Source organism: Falco peregrinus, chromosome 4, assembly GCF_023634155.1.
Source record: "Falco peregrinus isolate bFalPer1 chromosome 4, bFalPer1.pri, whole genome shotgun sequence".
Classification (NCBI taxonomy): domain Eukaryota; kingdom Metazoa; phylum Chordata; class Aves; order Falconiformes; family Falconidae; genus Falco; species Falco peregrinus.
Window position 1 is genome coordinate 105330338 of NC_073724.1, and position 18361 is coordinate 105348698.

At 39.8% G+C, this 18361-nt stretch overlaps 1 protein-coding gene across 3 annotated transcripts in view; it reads right to left on the bottom strand.

Annotated features, from left to right (window-relative positions):
- GRIA4 (glutamate ionotropic receptor AMPA type subunit 4) overlaps positions 1-18361 on the bottom strand; it is a 240230-nt gene that overhangs the window by 144871 nt on the left and 76998 nt on the right. For all 3 annotated transcript variants that reach the window (XM_005232858.4, XM_005232859.4, XM_005232860.4), the window contains exon 3: positions 16030-16269. In XM_005232858.4, the coding sequence (XP_005232915.1) occupies positions 16030-16269 (240 nt within the window). The remainder of the gene's footprint in view (positions 1-16029; positions 16270-18361) is intronic.

Genomic DNA, 18361 nt, shown 5'->3' on the forward strand with positions numbered 1-18361 from the left:
TTTACTCCTGCAAAAGATTTTGTTTCCCTTTGGATACGCACAAAGAAGTGCGAGGATATCTGCAAGGACAAGGTCACAGCCACTGTAAGCTCATTGCAGCTGAGGTGAACTTCTCCCTGAAATTACTGAAATAGCTCAGGTAACTCAGTATCCACCTTTGAGCTAAGCACCTCCCTGTGTAACAGTTTGATTGTAGCTCTACAAAAACATCAACCACTGAAAAAAAGGGTAAGTACCTGAGTTTTTACTCTGGACAAAGCTGAAATTAGATGTGCCCTAGTAATAAGAGTCTCGCAAGGACACATGGATTCATAAATCCTGAATGAGAACAGAGTATGGGATCTGTCCTGTGGATCAGAAAAACTGTACAATGTTGGACGTTCAAACACAGTGGCCTGATTTCCTGGCAGTGCAGGATGCAGTCAGTAGGCTATGCTGAGGTACTCTTATCTGAGGATCCGAACCCACATTTCCTTATACAGGAAAATGTTCCTTAGTCCTCTGCTGAATCCACTTACATTAACTGCACTTTCTATTATCCTGGTTTTCACACTTGCTAGCATTATTTTATCTTCAAAAGAATTTAAAACACTAATTAAAATGTTGTACCTTTTTTTTTTAGCCCGCTTGGATTTAATGCAAACTGTGTACTTAATAAAACTACCTCACTTTCAGCTAAAATACATTACAAAATTGCAGAGTCTGTATGATACATTGCATTTCACACATTGTGGGTAGATTAGGCCGGTAATCAGAAAAATGAAATCGACACTTCCTACCAGCAATATTTTCCAGTGATCTCTAACCTCATTAGGCATTCTCAGTACATCCAGAAGAGTAGTGTAAATAAAATACACTGTTTTCTGATGAGCTTTGATGAGCAGATGTTTGGGGTTTTTGTTGATTCATGTCTGGGATGTTTTTAAAACTTTTCTGCTTGTGTTCCATTTCCTGTTGAGGGAATTCAGAATGACCCAGATGAAAAGGGATGATTGTGACTGTGTCTGCCTGGATGCCACCCAGGCCAGCAGCTGTGCGGTGACCACCACAACGCGCCTGACTTGCGGGAGGAGAAATTATGTAATTTGGCGTTTAGGCTACTTGTGAATTCAGCTCTTGCTGCAGACAAAATACTGCACCTCTATGCATATCCTATTATCACTCTTGTCTGGTAGCCTGGAAGTGCATTTCAGGATACAAAATAACACACTTGGTGAGCCTCTTTTTTTGCTGTTTGGTGATAGATGCACATGAAGTCCATACACATTTTTAGCAGCAATAAAGCAATTAAATAAAACCTGGAATTCTTTCTCTTTCTAAACTGATTTAGCAGTATCTGGGGTTTATTTTTTCTTTTTTATGTCTTTCCTTTAATTCAAACTGAAGTTTTGGTATGTTAAAATGTATTAATAATTATTTGTTCACCCGGGAACAAAACGGCACTTTTTCCTCCATGGCAGCCACAGACTAATTTTAAGTCATATTAAATGTTTTTTAATTTTTTCAAGCTAAAAAACTTAATCAGTAACAATTGTGAATGGCAGAGATAAAAACAGAAAGCAATAGGATGCTTTCAGGCTCTCAAATAATGTGCAAGGGCTGAAAATGAATCAGGCTTACAGGAATGACTGACAGAATAGGAAAGTGTTGGGAAAAGGAGCAGAAGGTGGTGTAGAAAAAAAGCCAATGCTAAGTGATCAAAGAGGAAAAGAAATGCAGAATCAAGCAAATAAATCTGGGCAAATATGTTAAAGTAGAAATGCAGAAGTAGATCCTGAGGTGACTCATGAGATAATGCAGTTGAAGATAATGAAACCTCCCTAGAGCAGTGGAAATGTGAGCAACAAAATAGATAAGCTAAATTTTGAGAGGTCCTATCAGTTTCTGAAGTGACAGATGATAAAGTTGCTGCACACAGCCCATGATGCAGACATGGGATTAGGGACCCATAATTGGATATTCTGACACAGAGGAGTAAGAAAATTCCTCTTCTCACAAAGGGAAAAGAACAGTTTTAAAATGACAAGGGTGCATCAAGTAGGGTGTTTTTGGGATATTTCACAGAATAATACAAGTCCTGTACAGAAACGCACACTGTGAACATTACCCCTGTCTTCCCACAGAACCTGGACAGGAATTTTCATTCTGCCTCAAGATCAAGAACATGTAGTTGTATTAGGAAATAACTGGCAGAACGCTTTGATTATATAAGGAGAAATTGGATGCGAAATCAATCTAGCACAGGGCACAACTTAAAAGGTATATACAATGACATACTGATCTTAAAATATTTTTTTTAAAGAAACACTTCAGAGGAAGCATATTCTGTTCCCAGTAAAACACTTATTTGATAGAATTGGCTGGCCATTTTCCCCTAAAATTCTACTTCTTTGAAAAATAAACATCAAAATCCTTTTCATGGAAAAAGGCTAGTTTAGATTATTTTTTCACTTTGAATAGCTTTGAAACAAAATATTGAAGATGTTGAGACACACTAGCTGAACAATGTAAAAGTCTGGTTTTAAAATAATGCTCAATGAGAATGAAAATACAAATTAAATAGAGAAAAGAAAATACAATCTAAAATTACTGCTAGACTATTTTTCAGTGGTATTATCTGAACTTCTAAGACAAGAAGATTTTTTATATTTAAAATGATTTCAACTGGATTTCTTCATCTAGACAAAGCTAGGAGATTATTATTAGGCATATATACACAGACATATATATACACACATACACAAAATTGTTAAAAGCTATCCACACCATCAACACAAACAAAAGGAGATCCCACCCAAACATACTTGACACATCTTTTTTTGGATCAGTCACTTTTGTTCAAGGGTCAGGTTCATGACCTGCTTTATACTACTACATGTAAACTCTGGTTACAATGCAAGTTTGGCAAAGCAGCCTTACTTCACTAGCAGTAGTTCAAGTTTCTTAAGAATATTTTGAATAATTTAGACCTACTTGAAACTACCCTCATCCCATTAAATAAAAGACAGTACTTTGCTTTTTACAGGAAGGATATATTTAAAAACAGAAATATCGATTTAAGTACAGAGATATCTTAATGCCTTGCTTTTACTAAATTTACTAACAAGGTAAATTGCTTCCTTTCCAATTGACTTCATACATACAAATCAAGCCATTTCATAACAAGGATCTGCAAACAGGTTTCTCTGTTATGTGGAACTTCTGTGAAGATCTCACTTAAAAAATGTTGCTTATTATTTTTATGTCTTCATGACTTAATACTATCAATATTTGGTAATGTGTACTTACACTTGACGTTTGTTAATAGTTTTCCTACTCTGAACTCTCTATCAAGGAAAATTAGCTCCAATAGCTTTTATGAAATAAGTGTCTATATGGGACCTTCCATAGTAACAACTTCCAGAGTAACAACTGTCCCATGCCGACTGGGCTCTCCATTAGGAGAGCAAAAATCTAGGACACAAGTCTTTACTCCCAGGACAATTTTTTTTCTTTTTTCCCAGTGGTAAATTAACATAAATGCATATTTGTCTCAGGCATCTAGACTAGCAACCACAGTTTTGCATTCACAACTCCTCTCTTCAGTGACATCTTTCATCACTTACTATATCCAGATTTTCAAAACTATATTAAATGTTCTGTTTGCCATCTGCAGTCTAACTGGAACAAAATATAAGTCCCTTGCCCACAGGCAAACTTCCTGCAGCATCCAGGTATGCATTAATATTAAAACCCACCAAGGTAGTAGTAAAAAAGGCATTTTGAGTCCTTAGGACTGAAGGACCGTTTGGTAACTCTCTTTCCAGTTGCAAAATGCTAAATATCTCAAATATTCACAGCAATTCTGCTAACAGAAGCAGCTGTTAATGCTATTATCTGTAAATACTAGTGCAGGAAATTCCTTGTACAGAGGCAGAAATAGCACCTGTAGTACTGTGATAAGTAGTCAATCATTTTAAAAGGTTCTCTACACTTCCACCTCTCCTTTTGGAATTGACCAAAGACAAATTATTTGTATAAATATGTATGCAAATAGGATTCAGCTGTAATTAATGAGGGAAATGCCTAAAATATACTCCATTTACAGGCAAAATGCATCTCAAAATAGTGACAATCTGAATACGCGTTCTTCACAGAAGCAGAAAATGTAGTCCTAAAATTATAGATTGCATACATGATAAAATGACAGTTCAATCAGCTGAATTAAGAATGTGAAACTCCAGAAATACCCCTGAATACAAACATAAATTTACTTCGTAACATACTCGAATGCTGAATTACCTTTACTTCCTGCTGCAGCTCCAGAGAGGTACTACCGTAAGGGACAAATGTCTCACAAAATATGCCAAAGAGTGATCATAAAGAATTAAATTAGTCTAACACAGTTTGATTATTTTTTAAATAAAAGCTTAAACAATAGAATAGTAGGTTTTGATATTTGTAAGTCTATATTCTGTTTATTTATTTTGATTTTTTAAAAGCCTGCTTTATACTGCATTAAAACTTGGAACATTCATCCACACATAGATAATGCTTTCAAAAGACAAGCTAATTTTTCTAACTAAAAATGCATTTAGAAACAAATTGGCACAAGTATTTGTTTTACATTCAGTATTAAATTGGCACTACGACTGGTCTCTGGCAGCATCGACTATACTCCCCTTTGTTTGCTACCACTCTGTGCTCCAGCACTGAAGCCAACACCTGTGGCCATATAAAAGGCTATGTACAGCAGCTGCAGGACTCAGATGTCCATACTGAAAGAAATTTCTAAAGCATAAGCATTTGGATGTGTGGCTGGCTTCCTCGTCTGAGTCTTTTCAAGGCCGCCTTCGGAGGTCCACACTGCTGGATGTTGTATCTATCAACTGTCTGCAGTGTTATTACTGACCAATGCGTAGTGGTAACATAGGAGGACGACAGCCTTCTATTTAGAAAAGATGCTCTTGGTTATGCTGATGTAAGGCTGCCATAGTCCCTTCACTATAGACAGTTTTTTGCAGGTTTTGTCAATGGTCATACCACTGATATAGATACATGTAAGGAAGGGCAGAGTCTACCCTAAAGATTAATATGAAAGCTAAACATCAGTAAACCACGACAGAAATTTCTGCTTAATGCTTCCTCTTCTGGAAGTATTTTATTTAATTCATGGAAAAGATACATGTAAGTCCCATTAGTATGTATAAAACGACCTGCTTTTATTTTGGATCAGATAATCACAAAATCAATTTTTACAACATACAGTTCCTACACTATAGAACCCACCCTTTACTATGGCTTCTCTGTACAGGGCAAGTGACTAAAATTGCTACTCAGAGCAGTATGTACTAACATAGGTACAGTACGCGCTAGAGCTGCTACTTGTAATTCATAAGAGCAACTGAACTTAACAGTGGTGTGCAGACAATCTTGAGTAAAAATGCCAATACAGGATTTTTTTATTTTTTATTTTTTTCAGAAACAGTGCAATACTATAAAATCATTTCATTTCTTAAATGCAGTATAACTTCCTTCTTTGGAAAAGCTCTTAAATAAATGGAAACAGATATTCAGAATTACAGACCGCACTGTCCTTCTCTCAACTAAATACAGAATGCATGTAACAGCTAAAAATGACATTTCCATTTTAAAAAATCTGTTACATCTGCAAGTAACAACAAATTAACAGTTTGTGCCAGGTTCTGTAAATGCAATTGCTCTGATGTTATTAGAACAAGCCACTGGAAGTAGCAATGTTATTTACATTAGGATGTTAGAATATAAAAGCATATAGAAGCTACAGGCATACTCTTGAATTACACATGTGCAAACCTGAGATAACTGCTACTGAGAAAAGAACTTAGCTGTACGGATTCCGTAACACTGTCACAAACAAATCATTAGAAAGGGCAAAGCTGATTCACTGGCATGGCAACTTGGAAAGCAATATTTAAAATTACCCTCAATCTCTTGTCTTTTCCATGGCATCCACGAAACCCAAATAAAGGAAAGAAAATTCTTCAGATTAGGAATATAATGAGCAGTAGTTTATTTAATGTTTTCTGATTTATATATTTCTATGGCATTTGCATATTAGCCTGTGCTGCATCTTCTGAGTGTTTAGCTAGATGAACAAAACACCCAGAAAGGTTCAGATGCAGCTTAGTTTGATCCACATCTTACATGGAACAGCAAAGTCAGAGGACTCATCTATACACTTGATGATCAGCTTTTGATTTCCATACCCGTATTTTCTGTTAATTTCAACCTTGATCTAATGTTCAATCATTTCAATCAACAAGAGCGGTAGTCTTATTTAATGAAGCAGTCTGAAAGCTTTTGAAGATTTTCATGTGTAGTGAATTACACAATGACCCTGCTGGTTTATCATTATTACTTCTGTTTGGTAGCAAGACAAGGGAAAGATGGAAAGTTACAGTTTCACTACTGACGGTAAGTTAGGATCCAGCTGCACCTCAGTCTCACATGTGTATTTACTACCTATACTTCCAAGCTGTTTTGCTTGAGGAGATGAGCACAAGCTGGCATTTTGCTGGTATAATTATTAATGAGCTAACAGTGGCAAAACAAAATTTGCTGCAAATCAAGTATCAATGGATAAAGCACATTGGTCTATTCCATTAAAAACATGGAATTTACTGTTACGGAGTGTAAACAGCAGCAGATCACATGAAGGAGGCTAACAAACTTACCGCAGTTTTCTACACTCACTGGTATTTCATAAAACAACATTTCCTCTGTGTTTTGTGTATCAGTTCAGAATGGCCTACACAAAATTACAACATGACTTTGGTACACAACAAACACAGTGGTACTTGGATCCCAAAATGTATGGCATGATTCACTGCCTAGGTAATGTTTGCTGAAGACAAACAGCTTTGTTATTGAATCTAGTGAAGATATTTTTTCTCTTCACCTACAGCATAAGAACCATCCTATTCCTGGGATGTATTCTGGCTACTGAAATTCCGAACTAGTTTGACCACTGAACTTGCTGGAACTACTCTGACATGGTAAAAACACTGATGATTTTGATCTCAGCAGTTGTAAAGACACAAAATAAGGAAAAGTTAAAGCCTACAGGCCAGATGTTAGAGTAGTCTAATAAACACTATGAGATCAGGTATTGAACGATGTTTGTATTCTGGAATACATATCAATATATCTGCAAGGTCATGACAGCACTGATCTTTGTTTCACAAAAAACTGGTACGCAACTGCATGATGCAGGTAAGAACCTTTCATTTTCAGTGAACACATCCTAAACTTCTGTTTCTGTTTTATTCTTGGACATTTTGCCAAAGGTCAGTAGGATGAAAAATGCTTACTGTAGGAATCCTTCCAAATTCTTCCTGGTGATCATAATGAAAAAAGGGGCCAAGACCAAGTGGATCACTGCAGTTGAACAAAGTCAGATTCCCAACATAACCACCTCTACGATCCAGCACATAACTGTTGTTTCTCAGGCTTACCTGAAGCAATGGTAATACTTGTGATATTCCAGCAGTTTAAGGTAAGAGCAATGTAGGTCTGGGCTTAACAGGACTGTGCAGAAAACACTTAGTAATTAAACAGCACTGGTGGCAAACCCTTTTTTTTTTGTCGTACTGTGTTGTAACTTCATCTTTAACTTGCTGTTTATTAGCAACACTTGGTCTTTCTAACTTATTTCATGACTAAGAGACTTGACTCAATGTTTTTATGCAGATAAACATGCAGGCTATATTTCTATATTACTACAGGCTTTAGTATGTCTACCTCTTTCAATTAAGCTAAATATCGAAATAACTTTCCAACTTGCTGTTATATTATTACTCTCTTCATTATTAAGGCATTGACAAATTTGTTCAGAACTGCAGTAAAAATATCAAATAAAGCTTGATGTATGGCCAGCTACTGCAGTTCCTAAATGCCCAGCTAACGATAACTTAACTTATTGAATACTGTATTATAATTATAGTCCTTCAACCTGATTTTACTGTGTTTTTATCTAAGTCACTTAGAATTTTTTTAATCTGATTTTTGAATAATAGAACATACTAAATGTTTTACAAAGGCTATATATATAATTGAATAGCAATAATATATTATTGAAAGTTTCTCCATAGTAGACAATTATCTTTTCAGTGTTCCAAGTACTGTTAAGAAGCCATTCCCAGTTTCCTAGAGAGGTCATGAAAATTACATAAATACAAATCATGAGGGGACATAGAAGACCATCTAAGGTGGGATGTAGCAAAGCAAATCACCACTGCAGATATTTTCTAACTTTGTCCTTAAAACTTCTAGTGGATAAGAATCCCCACAATCTTCTCATATTATTCTAACTTTCTTGAAATATAATTTTCCTAATAAAACCTTAGATCTGCTTTCCTGTAAAATAATTCAAATTCTTGACTTGCTCTCAGTGGGTACAAAGAAGAATTGTTCTTTGCTCTTTAAAAGTCTTAGAATACAAAATGCAATTCCTGAAGATTTTTCTCACAGTTCATGATTATTTTTTTTTATATATATATTTTCCTCTCCTCTGGACCTTTGAAACTTACATATGTGATACCTGTATGTGGTGCTCAGTGCCATTCCAGCAACAAATGCCTGATCCTTGTGCCACGCTCATATCGAAGGCCCTTGATATAGCTGTGAACATAGAACCCAGTGCTTTCAAAGGACAAGGAGAGTGGTAGAACACAGTGCTGCCACCATCCTGTCCTCTGTGTACTTCATCCACTCGATCCCATTCCACTTGCCCAGTTTACTACATTTTTTTTTGTCTTTTCTGTTGCAGTAGAAATACAAACACGTGACACAGCAACATAGCCAGGTGGGAGAGCACAATATTCAGCTTTTGTTTCTCACCTGCAACATTCTTTTTCAAAAATTCCAAAATAACACCTACTTCATTGGAGACAGCATGACGTTCTGGACTTAAGGCTCACAACCCCTGAAACATTTCCCATGATATGACTGCTGAGCCAGTTACCACGCACTTTGTGTTTATACCTCTGATTTTTCCCTTCCAAGTTTATCCTTTGTACCATCTTTATCATATTTCATTTTCCTAATCTATCTGCCTTGGACTTCTGGAGAATTGACTTTGGCCTGTTTTGGTGACTGGTTGACAAGAGTCCCTTGGGAGGCAGTCCTGAAGGGCCAAGGGGCCCAGGAAGGCTGGGTATTCTTCAAGAAGGAAGTCTGAAAGGCACAGGAGCTGGCCATCACTGTGTGCTGAAAGATGAGCTGGCGGGGAAGAAGACTGGCCTGGCTGAACAGAGAGCTTTGGCTGGAACTCAGGGGAAAAAAGGAGAATTTGCCACCTCTGGAGGAAGGGGAAGGCAACTCAGTACTACAGGGATGTCATAGGTTTATTCACAGAGAAAATTTGAAAGCTGAAAGCCCAGAACTCATGCTGGCCACTGCCATAAAAGATAACAAGAAATGTTTCTACAAATAGATTAGGAACAAAAGGAGGGGCCCAAGGATTATCGCCGGCCTTTATTGGATGCAGTGGAACAGGGGGAGGATGAGGAGAAGGCAGAGGTGCTCAGTGCCTTCTTTGCCTCAGTCTTTAATAGCAAGACCAGTTACCCTCAGGGTACTCAGCCCCCTGAGCTGGAAGACAGGGATGAGGAGGAGCAGAATGAAGTCCCCAGAGTCCAGGAGGAAACAATTGGTGACCTGCCGCTCCACTTAGACACACACAAGTCTGGGGGAGCCGGAAGGCATCCACCCAAGGGTACTGAGGCAGCTGGCAGAGGAGCTTGCCAAGACACTCGCCACCATTTATCAACAGCCCTGGCTAACTGAGGAGGCCCCAGGAGACTGTTGTCGTAGCCAATGTCACACCCACCTACAAGAAGGGCTGGAGTAAGGATCCGGGGAACTAGAGGCCTGTCAGCCTGACCTCAGTGCTGGGGAACGTTATGGAGCAGATCTCCCTGAGTGCCATCATGTGCAGGGAAGCTGGGGGATCAGTCCCAGACAGCATGGGTTATGAAAGGCAGGCACTGCTTGATGAACTTGATCTCCTTCTATGACAAGATGACCCACCTAGTGGATGAGGGAAAGGCTGTGGATGTTGTCTCCCTGCACCTTAGCACAGCCTCTGACACTGTCTCCCACAGAGTTCTCCTGGAGAAGCTGGCTGCTCATGGCTTGGATGGGTGTGCTCTGCGCTGGGTAAAAAACTGGCTGGCTGGCCGATCCCAAAGGGGGGTGGTGAAGGGAGTTACATCCACTTGGTTGCCAGTCACAGGTGGTGTTCCCCAGGGCTCAGCACTGGGGGCAGTTCTGTTTAATATCTTTATGGATGATTTGGATGAGGGGATCAAGTGTAACCTCAGGAAGTTTGCAGACAGCACCAAGTTGGGCAGGAGTGTTGATCTGCTTGAAAGCAGGAAGGCTCTGCAGAGGCACCTGGACAGGTTGGGCGCATGGGCCGAGGCTGATGGCATGAGGTTCAACAAGGCTCAGTGCCTGGTCCTGCACTTGTGTCACACCAGCCCCCCACAGCACTACAGGCCTGGGGAAGGGTGGCTGGAAATCTGCCTGGTGGGAAAGGCCCTGGGGGTGCTGGTTGATGGCCGGCTGCATGTGAGCCAGCCGTGTGCCCAGGTGGCCAAAGTGGCCAATAGCATCCTCGTTTGTATCAAAACAGTGCGGCCAGCAGGACTAAGGAAATGATTGTCCCCCTGTACTGGGCACTGGTGAGGCTGCACCTCAAATAGTGTTCGGTTTTGGGTCCCTCACTACAAGAAGGACACTGAGGTTCTGGAGCATTTTCAGAGAAGGGCAATAAAGCTGGTGAAGGGTCTAGAGTACAAGTCTGATGAGGAGCAGCTGAGGGAACTGGGGTTGTTTTGCCTGCAGAGGAAGAGGTTCAAGGGAGACCTTACTGGTCTCTATAACTACCTGAAAGGATGTTGTAGGCAGGTGGGGACAGTCTCTTCTCCCAGGCAACGAGCCACAGGATGAGAGGAAATGGCCTCAAGTTGTGCCAGGGTATTTTTAGATCAGGTATTAGGAAACATTTCTTCACTGAAAGGGTGGTCAGCAGTTGGAACAGGCTGCCCAGGGAGATGGTTGAATCACCATCCCTGGAAGTGTTTAAATACCATATAGATCCGGTGCTTAGGGACATGGTTTAGTGGTGGACTTGGCAGTCAGTCCTGGGTTAATGGTTGGACTTGATGATCTTAAAAGGTCTTTTCCAACCTAAATAAATGTATGATTCTATGAATCTATGATTATATTTAGCAAGGTCACCTTCAACTCCAAACCCATCTTTTATCACTCTTACCTTAGCCAGGTTGGCTACCCAGAAGCGCAGTTCTCTGTGCTGTCATGGAAATTCACACTGCTGGTTCACTAGACCAGAGCAAAGACAAATCCCTTGCACCTCACCTGAGATTTGCTCTTATGCTTAAAAAATTCATTAATAACAACTTTGGGGCTATGGTTTCTAATTTTCAAGATACCATGCTATAGTTGAATGTCTGTTTTCTATTTTTTTCTGGGAGAATGTCAGGCATGAGGCTCTATCACTGGAGTCTAATGATGGATACAACAAACTTACTGCTTACTGCTGGGCCAGCTACTCTATCAGAGGAGAAAATTAGATTAGCCTGAAAACTGACTGTAAATAACCAACTCTATAATCTATCTCAAAATAAGAGGAAGAGATACAAATTTCCTGTAACTTTTTTGCTTTCTCCAGACATCTGGGACTCACCAATCCTCCACAAGTCCTCAAAGACAAAAGCTTGGAGATTGCAACTCTATGTACTGTAAGACTAATTCAAACAGGCCATCAGGACTTGTATAACCCTTCTGGCAGGTTTTGATTGTTGTAAAACAGAATGGTTTCAACTTTAAAGGGGTTGCTATAAAACCCCTATCCAGACGTGAAAAAATTAAATTTACCTTGTGCACAGCAAGCTGATTTTGTTCACCTGCAACCATGACTGAGTTGGTTTAATGAGAAATACGTAATTACAAGGAGCAAAGGGAAAAAAAGCATCAACAAGGTACGTTAACAGGCTCACATATGATGCCTAATTTCTAGAGAACTATAACTAGTTTACAGACCTTGCCTCCGGTGAGCCAACTGCTAGGCCAGCTGGTAGCTCTACCCCTCCTGCTACCACTCTTTAGTCACAGTCAGGAACTGAAAACTCTTGCTGGGAAGCACGGTTGAATTTAAATGGCTGCTGAACTTCTGTGAAAACAGTTTCCAGCTGGCTGCCCACCATCCTCCCTGGTGTCCCACACTGCTCCACAGCCCCTCTCCCACTCTCCACTCTGGGACCCCTTAGCTCTGGGTAATCCCCGCAGTTTTACTAGCAACTTCAGCCATTCCAGCTCTCAGCAAGACTGTAAACGAAGTGGAAAACTAACACTAACCTCTTGTATGTGCGATTCTTGCACCTCTCAATTCTACATTGTGTATTAGGAAAAAGTTCTTCACCAAAAGTGTTGTCCAGGGAAGTGGCTGAGTCACTGTCCCTGGAGGTATTTAAAAGACATGTAAACACGGTGCTTAGGGACATGTTTTAGTGGTGGACTGGCAGTGTTAGGTTAATGGTTGGACTTGATGATCTTAAGGGTCTTTTCCAACCTAAATGATTCAATGATTCTATTCTTAAACAGCTTCTCACACAAAATTCTCCAGCCTTCTTCTGTGGTTTCATGGTTCAAATTCTGCTTTCTGGTGCTAGAAAATATTGTCACCAACTAGCAAAACCATACTGTCGGCATACTTGCGCTAGGTCAAAAATCCTGTGGGTTTGCAGATGCAGGGCTTCACTTGATTGTACGCCTCTTTTTAAAAGACGTATCTCTCAAACACAATAAAACAGCACATATAAACTAAATGTTCTTCTGGTCTACTCATTTGATTCTGTCACTTAGGTCCCTTTAGAGGTGACATCAAATATTAACTGAGCAGTTCACCCCTGCTGGACCTCCCTTTCCCCCGGATATCTCAAGGAGGCCTGGTTTTTATTTCAGCCCTTTCCCACTATATTTTGCATAACTGAGGTAAGCCTGGTTTTTCCCTGTTCTGTCTGTGTTCCTGGCACTTTGCTGTTAATATTAGTAGTATTAAGCAGTGGGTCATAATTAAACCTTTTTTATGGAAGGAGGGTAAGATGAAGAAGAATGTACTGAAACAAAGGACCCTTGAGGCTTTAGCCTTCTGTGTTGCTCTTTACTTGCTCACTTTCCCTGTCAAATAATAAGCTGATTTTTTCTTCATTCTTCTCTTAGGTCTAACATCTTTTGCAAAACATGGTTCTCCTTTCCTGTAATGTTCTCTTCTAGACTGAATTCATTTTTTAACTTTGCCATTTTCCCTAGTATCTCCATCCTGCCACAGGACAGTGATTTTCCAGACTGCAAGTTTGGCAGAACATCAGAAATGGAGATTTAACATAAGAGCTGAAGCCACCACCTCATCAGAATTTGTGAGCTCCAAGACTACTACATGGTGTAAATCCAAGTGCAGTACATGGGAATGACTTGGAGAGATGTGACAGAAGTGCATTCCTGACTTGAACTGAAATGTTAACATAGATGCCCCCAGTAACAGAGACAGGGGTTCTGCAGGGAGCTGAGGGGCTGTCAAAGAGATGAATGGAGTGACAGAGCAAAGAAACCTACCTTAATAACAGGATTTAATTGTTGACAACCTAAGAGCAAGCAGCAACTGAGCTGCATGCAACAGAACCAAGAAGCAAGCAGGATGGAAAGGCCGAGAAAGCAGGTCTGAAAATGTATTTGCCCACCACAGCATGTCACCACTGCTGCTGAAGGTTTGCACAAGTCTATCCTGTCATGACACCTTCTGCTAAGGACTTACGCCCTCCACAATACTGATAGCTGTTAAATGCTGCCTTCTTCACAAACAACTACTGTGTCTGGCTGGAATTTATGATTATTACTTACCTTCCCCCATAACAACTTATTTATAGCTTCCCAGTTAAGCTGCAAAGATCAAAACACAGGCCCAGTACCAAAACCAAAAGGCTAAGGGGGGTTCCCTTCCTTCAGTTTGGTTGGATGGGGCTGCTCAGAGAGGCAGGGAAACATCTGGCATGTAAAGGAAGGATCTCTGACAAAAATCTGGACATGCCTAAGTTCTGGCCTCACTGACAGAAACCCTGTGACTCAGGATCGATATTTTTTTTTCTTTTTCCAGTTACACTGTAAGAGATGATATTATTTTTTCTTATCATATCTCAGCTCCACATTAAAACTTTGTATCATGTAATGGTAGTGAAAATTATTCAGCAATGGTGTTATCTTTAGAGTCATCTTAATATCTAAAGATATATTGAATCTTATTTTCTCCTGCATTAAACTGAGTCACATAACCTATTTGGAATTTTAGAGACTATCCAGTGTAGCACCCCCTGCATCCAAGCTGGCAAATGTCATCTATTCATCAAAGACAAACTTAGGAGTTCAGAGTTGATGAGTTCAGTGCCATAAGAATCGTTTATTAACCACTCTGTTACAGATGACTTTCTGAAACTGCCCTTGGTGTGATATTGCATGCTTAAAAATGATGTCTCAATCTAATTAAGCATGTGAATTTAGATGAGAAAGGTGACTGCACATTGTGCACTTCTCTTAACCATTTGCTGAACTTGTAGGATCACATCTGTAATTATGTGCTTGTTTTGTTGGTATCCCTAACTGTGTCTTGAGTAGGAACACTTAAATTTGCTATTTTTTTCTCTTTCCAGTTATCTAATACATTCTATAATGCTTCCCAGAACTTCCTTTGTAGGTACTGTAAACATTAAATAAATCTTTATTTAAAAAACAACCCAACAATTACAGAACAATATAAACCCTTTCATTTTGTTCCATTACTCATTTTGATTTAAATTCAGGTATTTAGGCAGTATATCAAGCTAAAAACGCACTAAAATTTAGTGCTTGTGTGTATGAGAAAATTGACTTCTATAGTCATAATCAAATAAACAGATTTATTTAGGTCAGTATAATTCCCTGTTTCTACTGCAGAGTAATTATACTGGAATAAAGCCACTTTAATTCCAGAATAGACTGTCCACACGGGGAACTACATTGAAAAAGCTGTAGTAAAATAATTATTTGACTACAGCTATGATGCTTGCTTCCCTCCTGAAAACAAGCCATCAACATAAAAATCTTGCCTTTTTCACAGAAGCTCAGCCATGTTGGCTCAGTCCTATTCCATAAACAAAGGCAAAGGGCTTTGCCAGCAGAATGAACACACAACATTAACAGGAGATTTTACTTCTCAATTCAGCACCGAGTGGTGATGCACTTGCAGTTTTTACCACTTAAAAGGTTCTGAGATGCTCTGGGATGTGGAATGGAGAACGTGGATAGGAAGTATAGCCTTTTGTGTAACAAGCTACGAATTTTGTAAAAGTGTAGTCCATCAGAGGTAACTCCAGATGAAAGGAGTAGAAGATGGGCTACTGCAGCACTCCCTCCCTCTGCTGCCCCATGGATACCTCTCACCTAGCAGGTACTGCCTCTTACCTCCACTTCTCTGCCGCAGCCTAAGGGCTTCACACTGAGTGAGCCTCTGTGCCTTGACCTTCCACAGCATGGGAGCCCCAAGGGGCTCAGTCGCATCTCAGCTTACATCACCGCAGGTGCAGAGAAGTGGCTGGTTCGCTCTATTTCTTTGTACTGCTGTCACTTATGAAGTGAGTTGAAGAGTGAACAGAGCTGTAAATTTCTGCTTATTGAACTGTGTCTTTGTTTCACTAACACTAGTTAGAATGTTTTAGTATTCTAGACTTCAAGCACTGGCTTCGGCTGGTCGATTACATACTATGTGCATCCAGTATCCAGTTTTTGCAGACAAAGGAATTCTTCCTTCAGCCACACAGCTACTCAGCCAGAGGTACTTCACCTCAAAGACCCTTTAAAATTTGACTCCCCAAGCTCTCAGTATGATATAAAAATGCACAGTTCTTGCAAAAGTAATTTGAACTAAAAAGGTAAGAAAGCTGGGTCACAACTCACCTCGATCTGTGTCATACAGGAAGACGAAGCGGTTCCATTCATAATGATCCAGCAAGCTCAGGAGGGCTCCCCGCAGAGATGGCCGCAGCTGCAGCACAAACTGACTCTCACCCTCTGTGGGGAAACTTGGTGTGATGAGGGAGATGTGCAAGGCGCTGCAGAATGAGGTCAAGGTATGTACTGATCTCTTATCATATAGTCCAAAAATGGCAAATACTCCTCTAGAATACTGGGAGCAAACTGGAAGAAAACAAAACAAAAAAACAAAACAAAACCAGAATTCAGCTAGTGACACAATCTGTAAACACGTACTTACACATTCCAACATCCCCAAATTTTTAATTTGAAGATTTCCATTCCTGCCTGTATAGTTAACTTCAATTTTCACATGTGTTTCATTCTGGAAACCAGTAGATCAATAGCTCAATAGCATCTTGTCACTTCTGGATGTTATTCATTAAAAATTACATTATTTATAGTGGGTTTACTCTAAAATAAAACGTAAAAAAAATAACATGTAATTTTGCACACCAGTAAGAAGTCAACATATGCTGTTTCAACCATAGCTTTGCATACTGGCAGGGATTTGTCACTTCCATTACCTTAAACAGAAAAGCATTCACATTTTAAAATGTGAAAATTATCACAAAAATGTTACTGACCTCCTAAGTGAAATCTGGACATTTTGAATTGTAACAGTGTAGAACCTTCACTGCCTTTTAAGCAGGAGCCCTTGTGCTACATTAAAACTCTACCACAGACATTGAGTAAAAACCTACTTTATGAATAATCTTGACTTTAAAAGAGCAGTTGAAGCAAAATGCAGTACATCAATGTGAGCAGACTTTTGCCCAAACCCTTTTATTTCTACTCTGTGTCAACCTCAAAACCAGAAAACAAATGACCCAAATATATATCCTGAGTTTTGATTTGCTCTTGGACTCATTTAAAACATAGAGAAGGACTTCTGTTGATTTCAGCCAACCGGATAAGGGCTTTACTGATCTATGCACATAAAAGCAGGCATAAGAGTAATTTTTTGAGAAAATACTCTCTTTCTAGCAACTCATAAAGGGCCCAACGAGTAACAACCCACTTTTTTTTAAGCACAAAACTAATTATTAGAAACTGTGTGATCATTAGTAGTGTACCTATCCCAGATTCACAGAAAACAGAGAAAGGAACAGTCAGCTAGGGGATCATTGTATCCATTTCTCCCAAGTACGTATTTCTTATGCTTTCCTGTTCCAGACCCTCCTGCCCTGCAACCCATTCTTACATCAGCCTAACCATAGAAAAAGCTAAGTCACACCCTTTTAACTAGATGATGGCCTCCTCTCTTCCAGCCTGGATGTCACAGTCATCCCATGAGAGCAGCACAGTCAGGGTACAGCATACACACACTTAACAAATGACCTGATCAAATCAGTTCAGCTTTAATTCTTTCATATTACATTTACTGCATAAAAAGCAAAAAATAAAAATTGTGCATTTTCTCCTTAGACTTGGGTGACTTATCCAGTTCTGATGCCATAACTGGAGTTGTGGCTCGAGGGCAGTTCTGTCATTTTATGTGCTGTCCCGCTGTTATAGCCCCCAACCTAAGGATTTTCATAGCCAGATTATACATAAATAAAGCTTTTTAAAAAGCTTTCTTCCTTCCCCTAACTTCCCCTTCAGTATGTTGATACACAGCTCTTACAAACATTTTCAGTATTTTCTTTCCTGGACCACACAACATACATTCTCCTAGACCCATCAAATAACTGGCTTGCCGTTCTGCTAATCATCCTAAAAAATGTTGTTCTGTGCCTTCCCAGTTGTACCTCATCTTTCTGGAACACAGTTGAACAACATGTTTAGAATTTCAGTTGATGTCTCTCTGCTTCTTTTTACTTCCCCATCTCTACTGTAATATACTTCTGATGAGATATTCTAAGATCATGCTGCGTTTTTCTAAATCTGCACTTCACTGATGGCTGACGATCATCTCGTGTAGTGGAATGAAGCTGGGTTAATTATCATTGATAATATACAGCTGTGGGCTGGCTTCAGGGGCGGTGGGTTGGCCGATGTAGGTAAGGTGCAGCTGTGGCTGGTTCTGTTAAGGGGCTGAGAGCCAATGAAGGGAGAGCAGCCCAGGAAGAAGCAAGAGGAGAGACAACACATGCCCTGGATGAGGTGAGAAGGCAGCAGCAGAGGGGCTGGCATGAAGAGTGTGCTGGTATGACATGGTAAAAGACCTTGTTGCAGCTTGATAGTTTAGAGAGTGCTGTGACAATCTTGCAATCAAAATTCTGCCCCTTTCCCTTTCTGGGCCATTTCCAAGTTA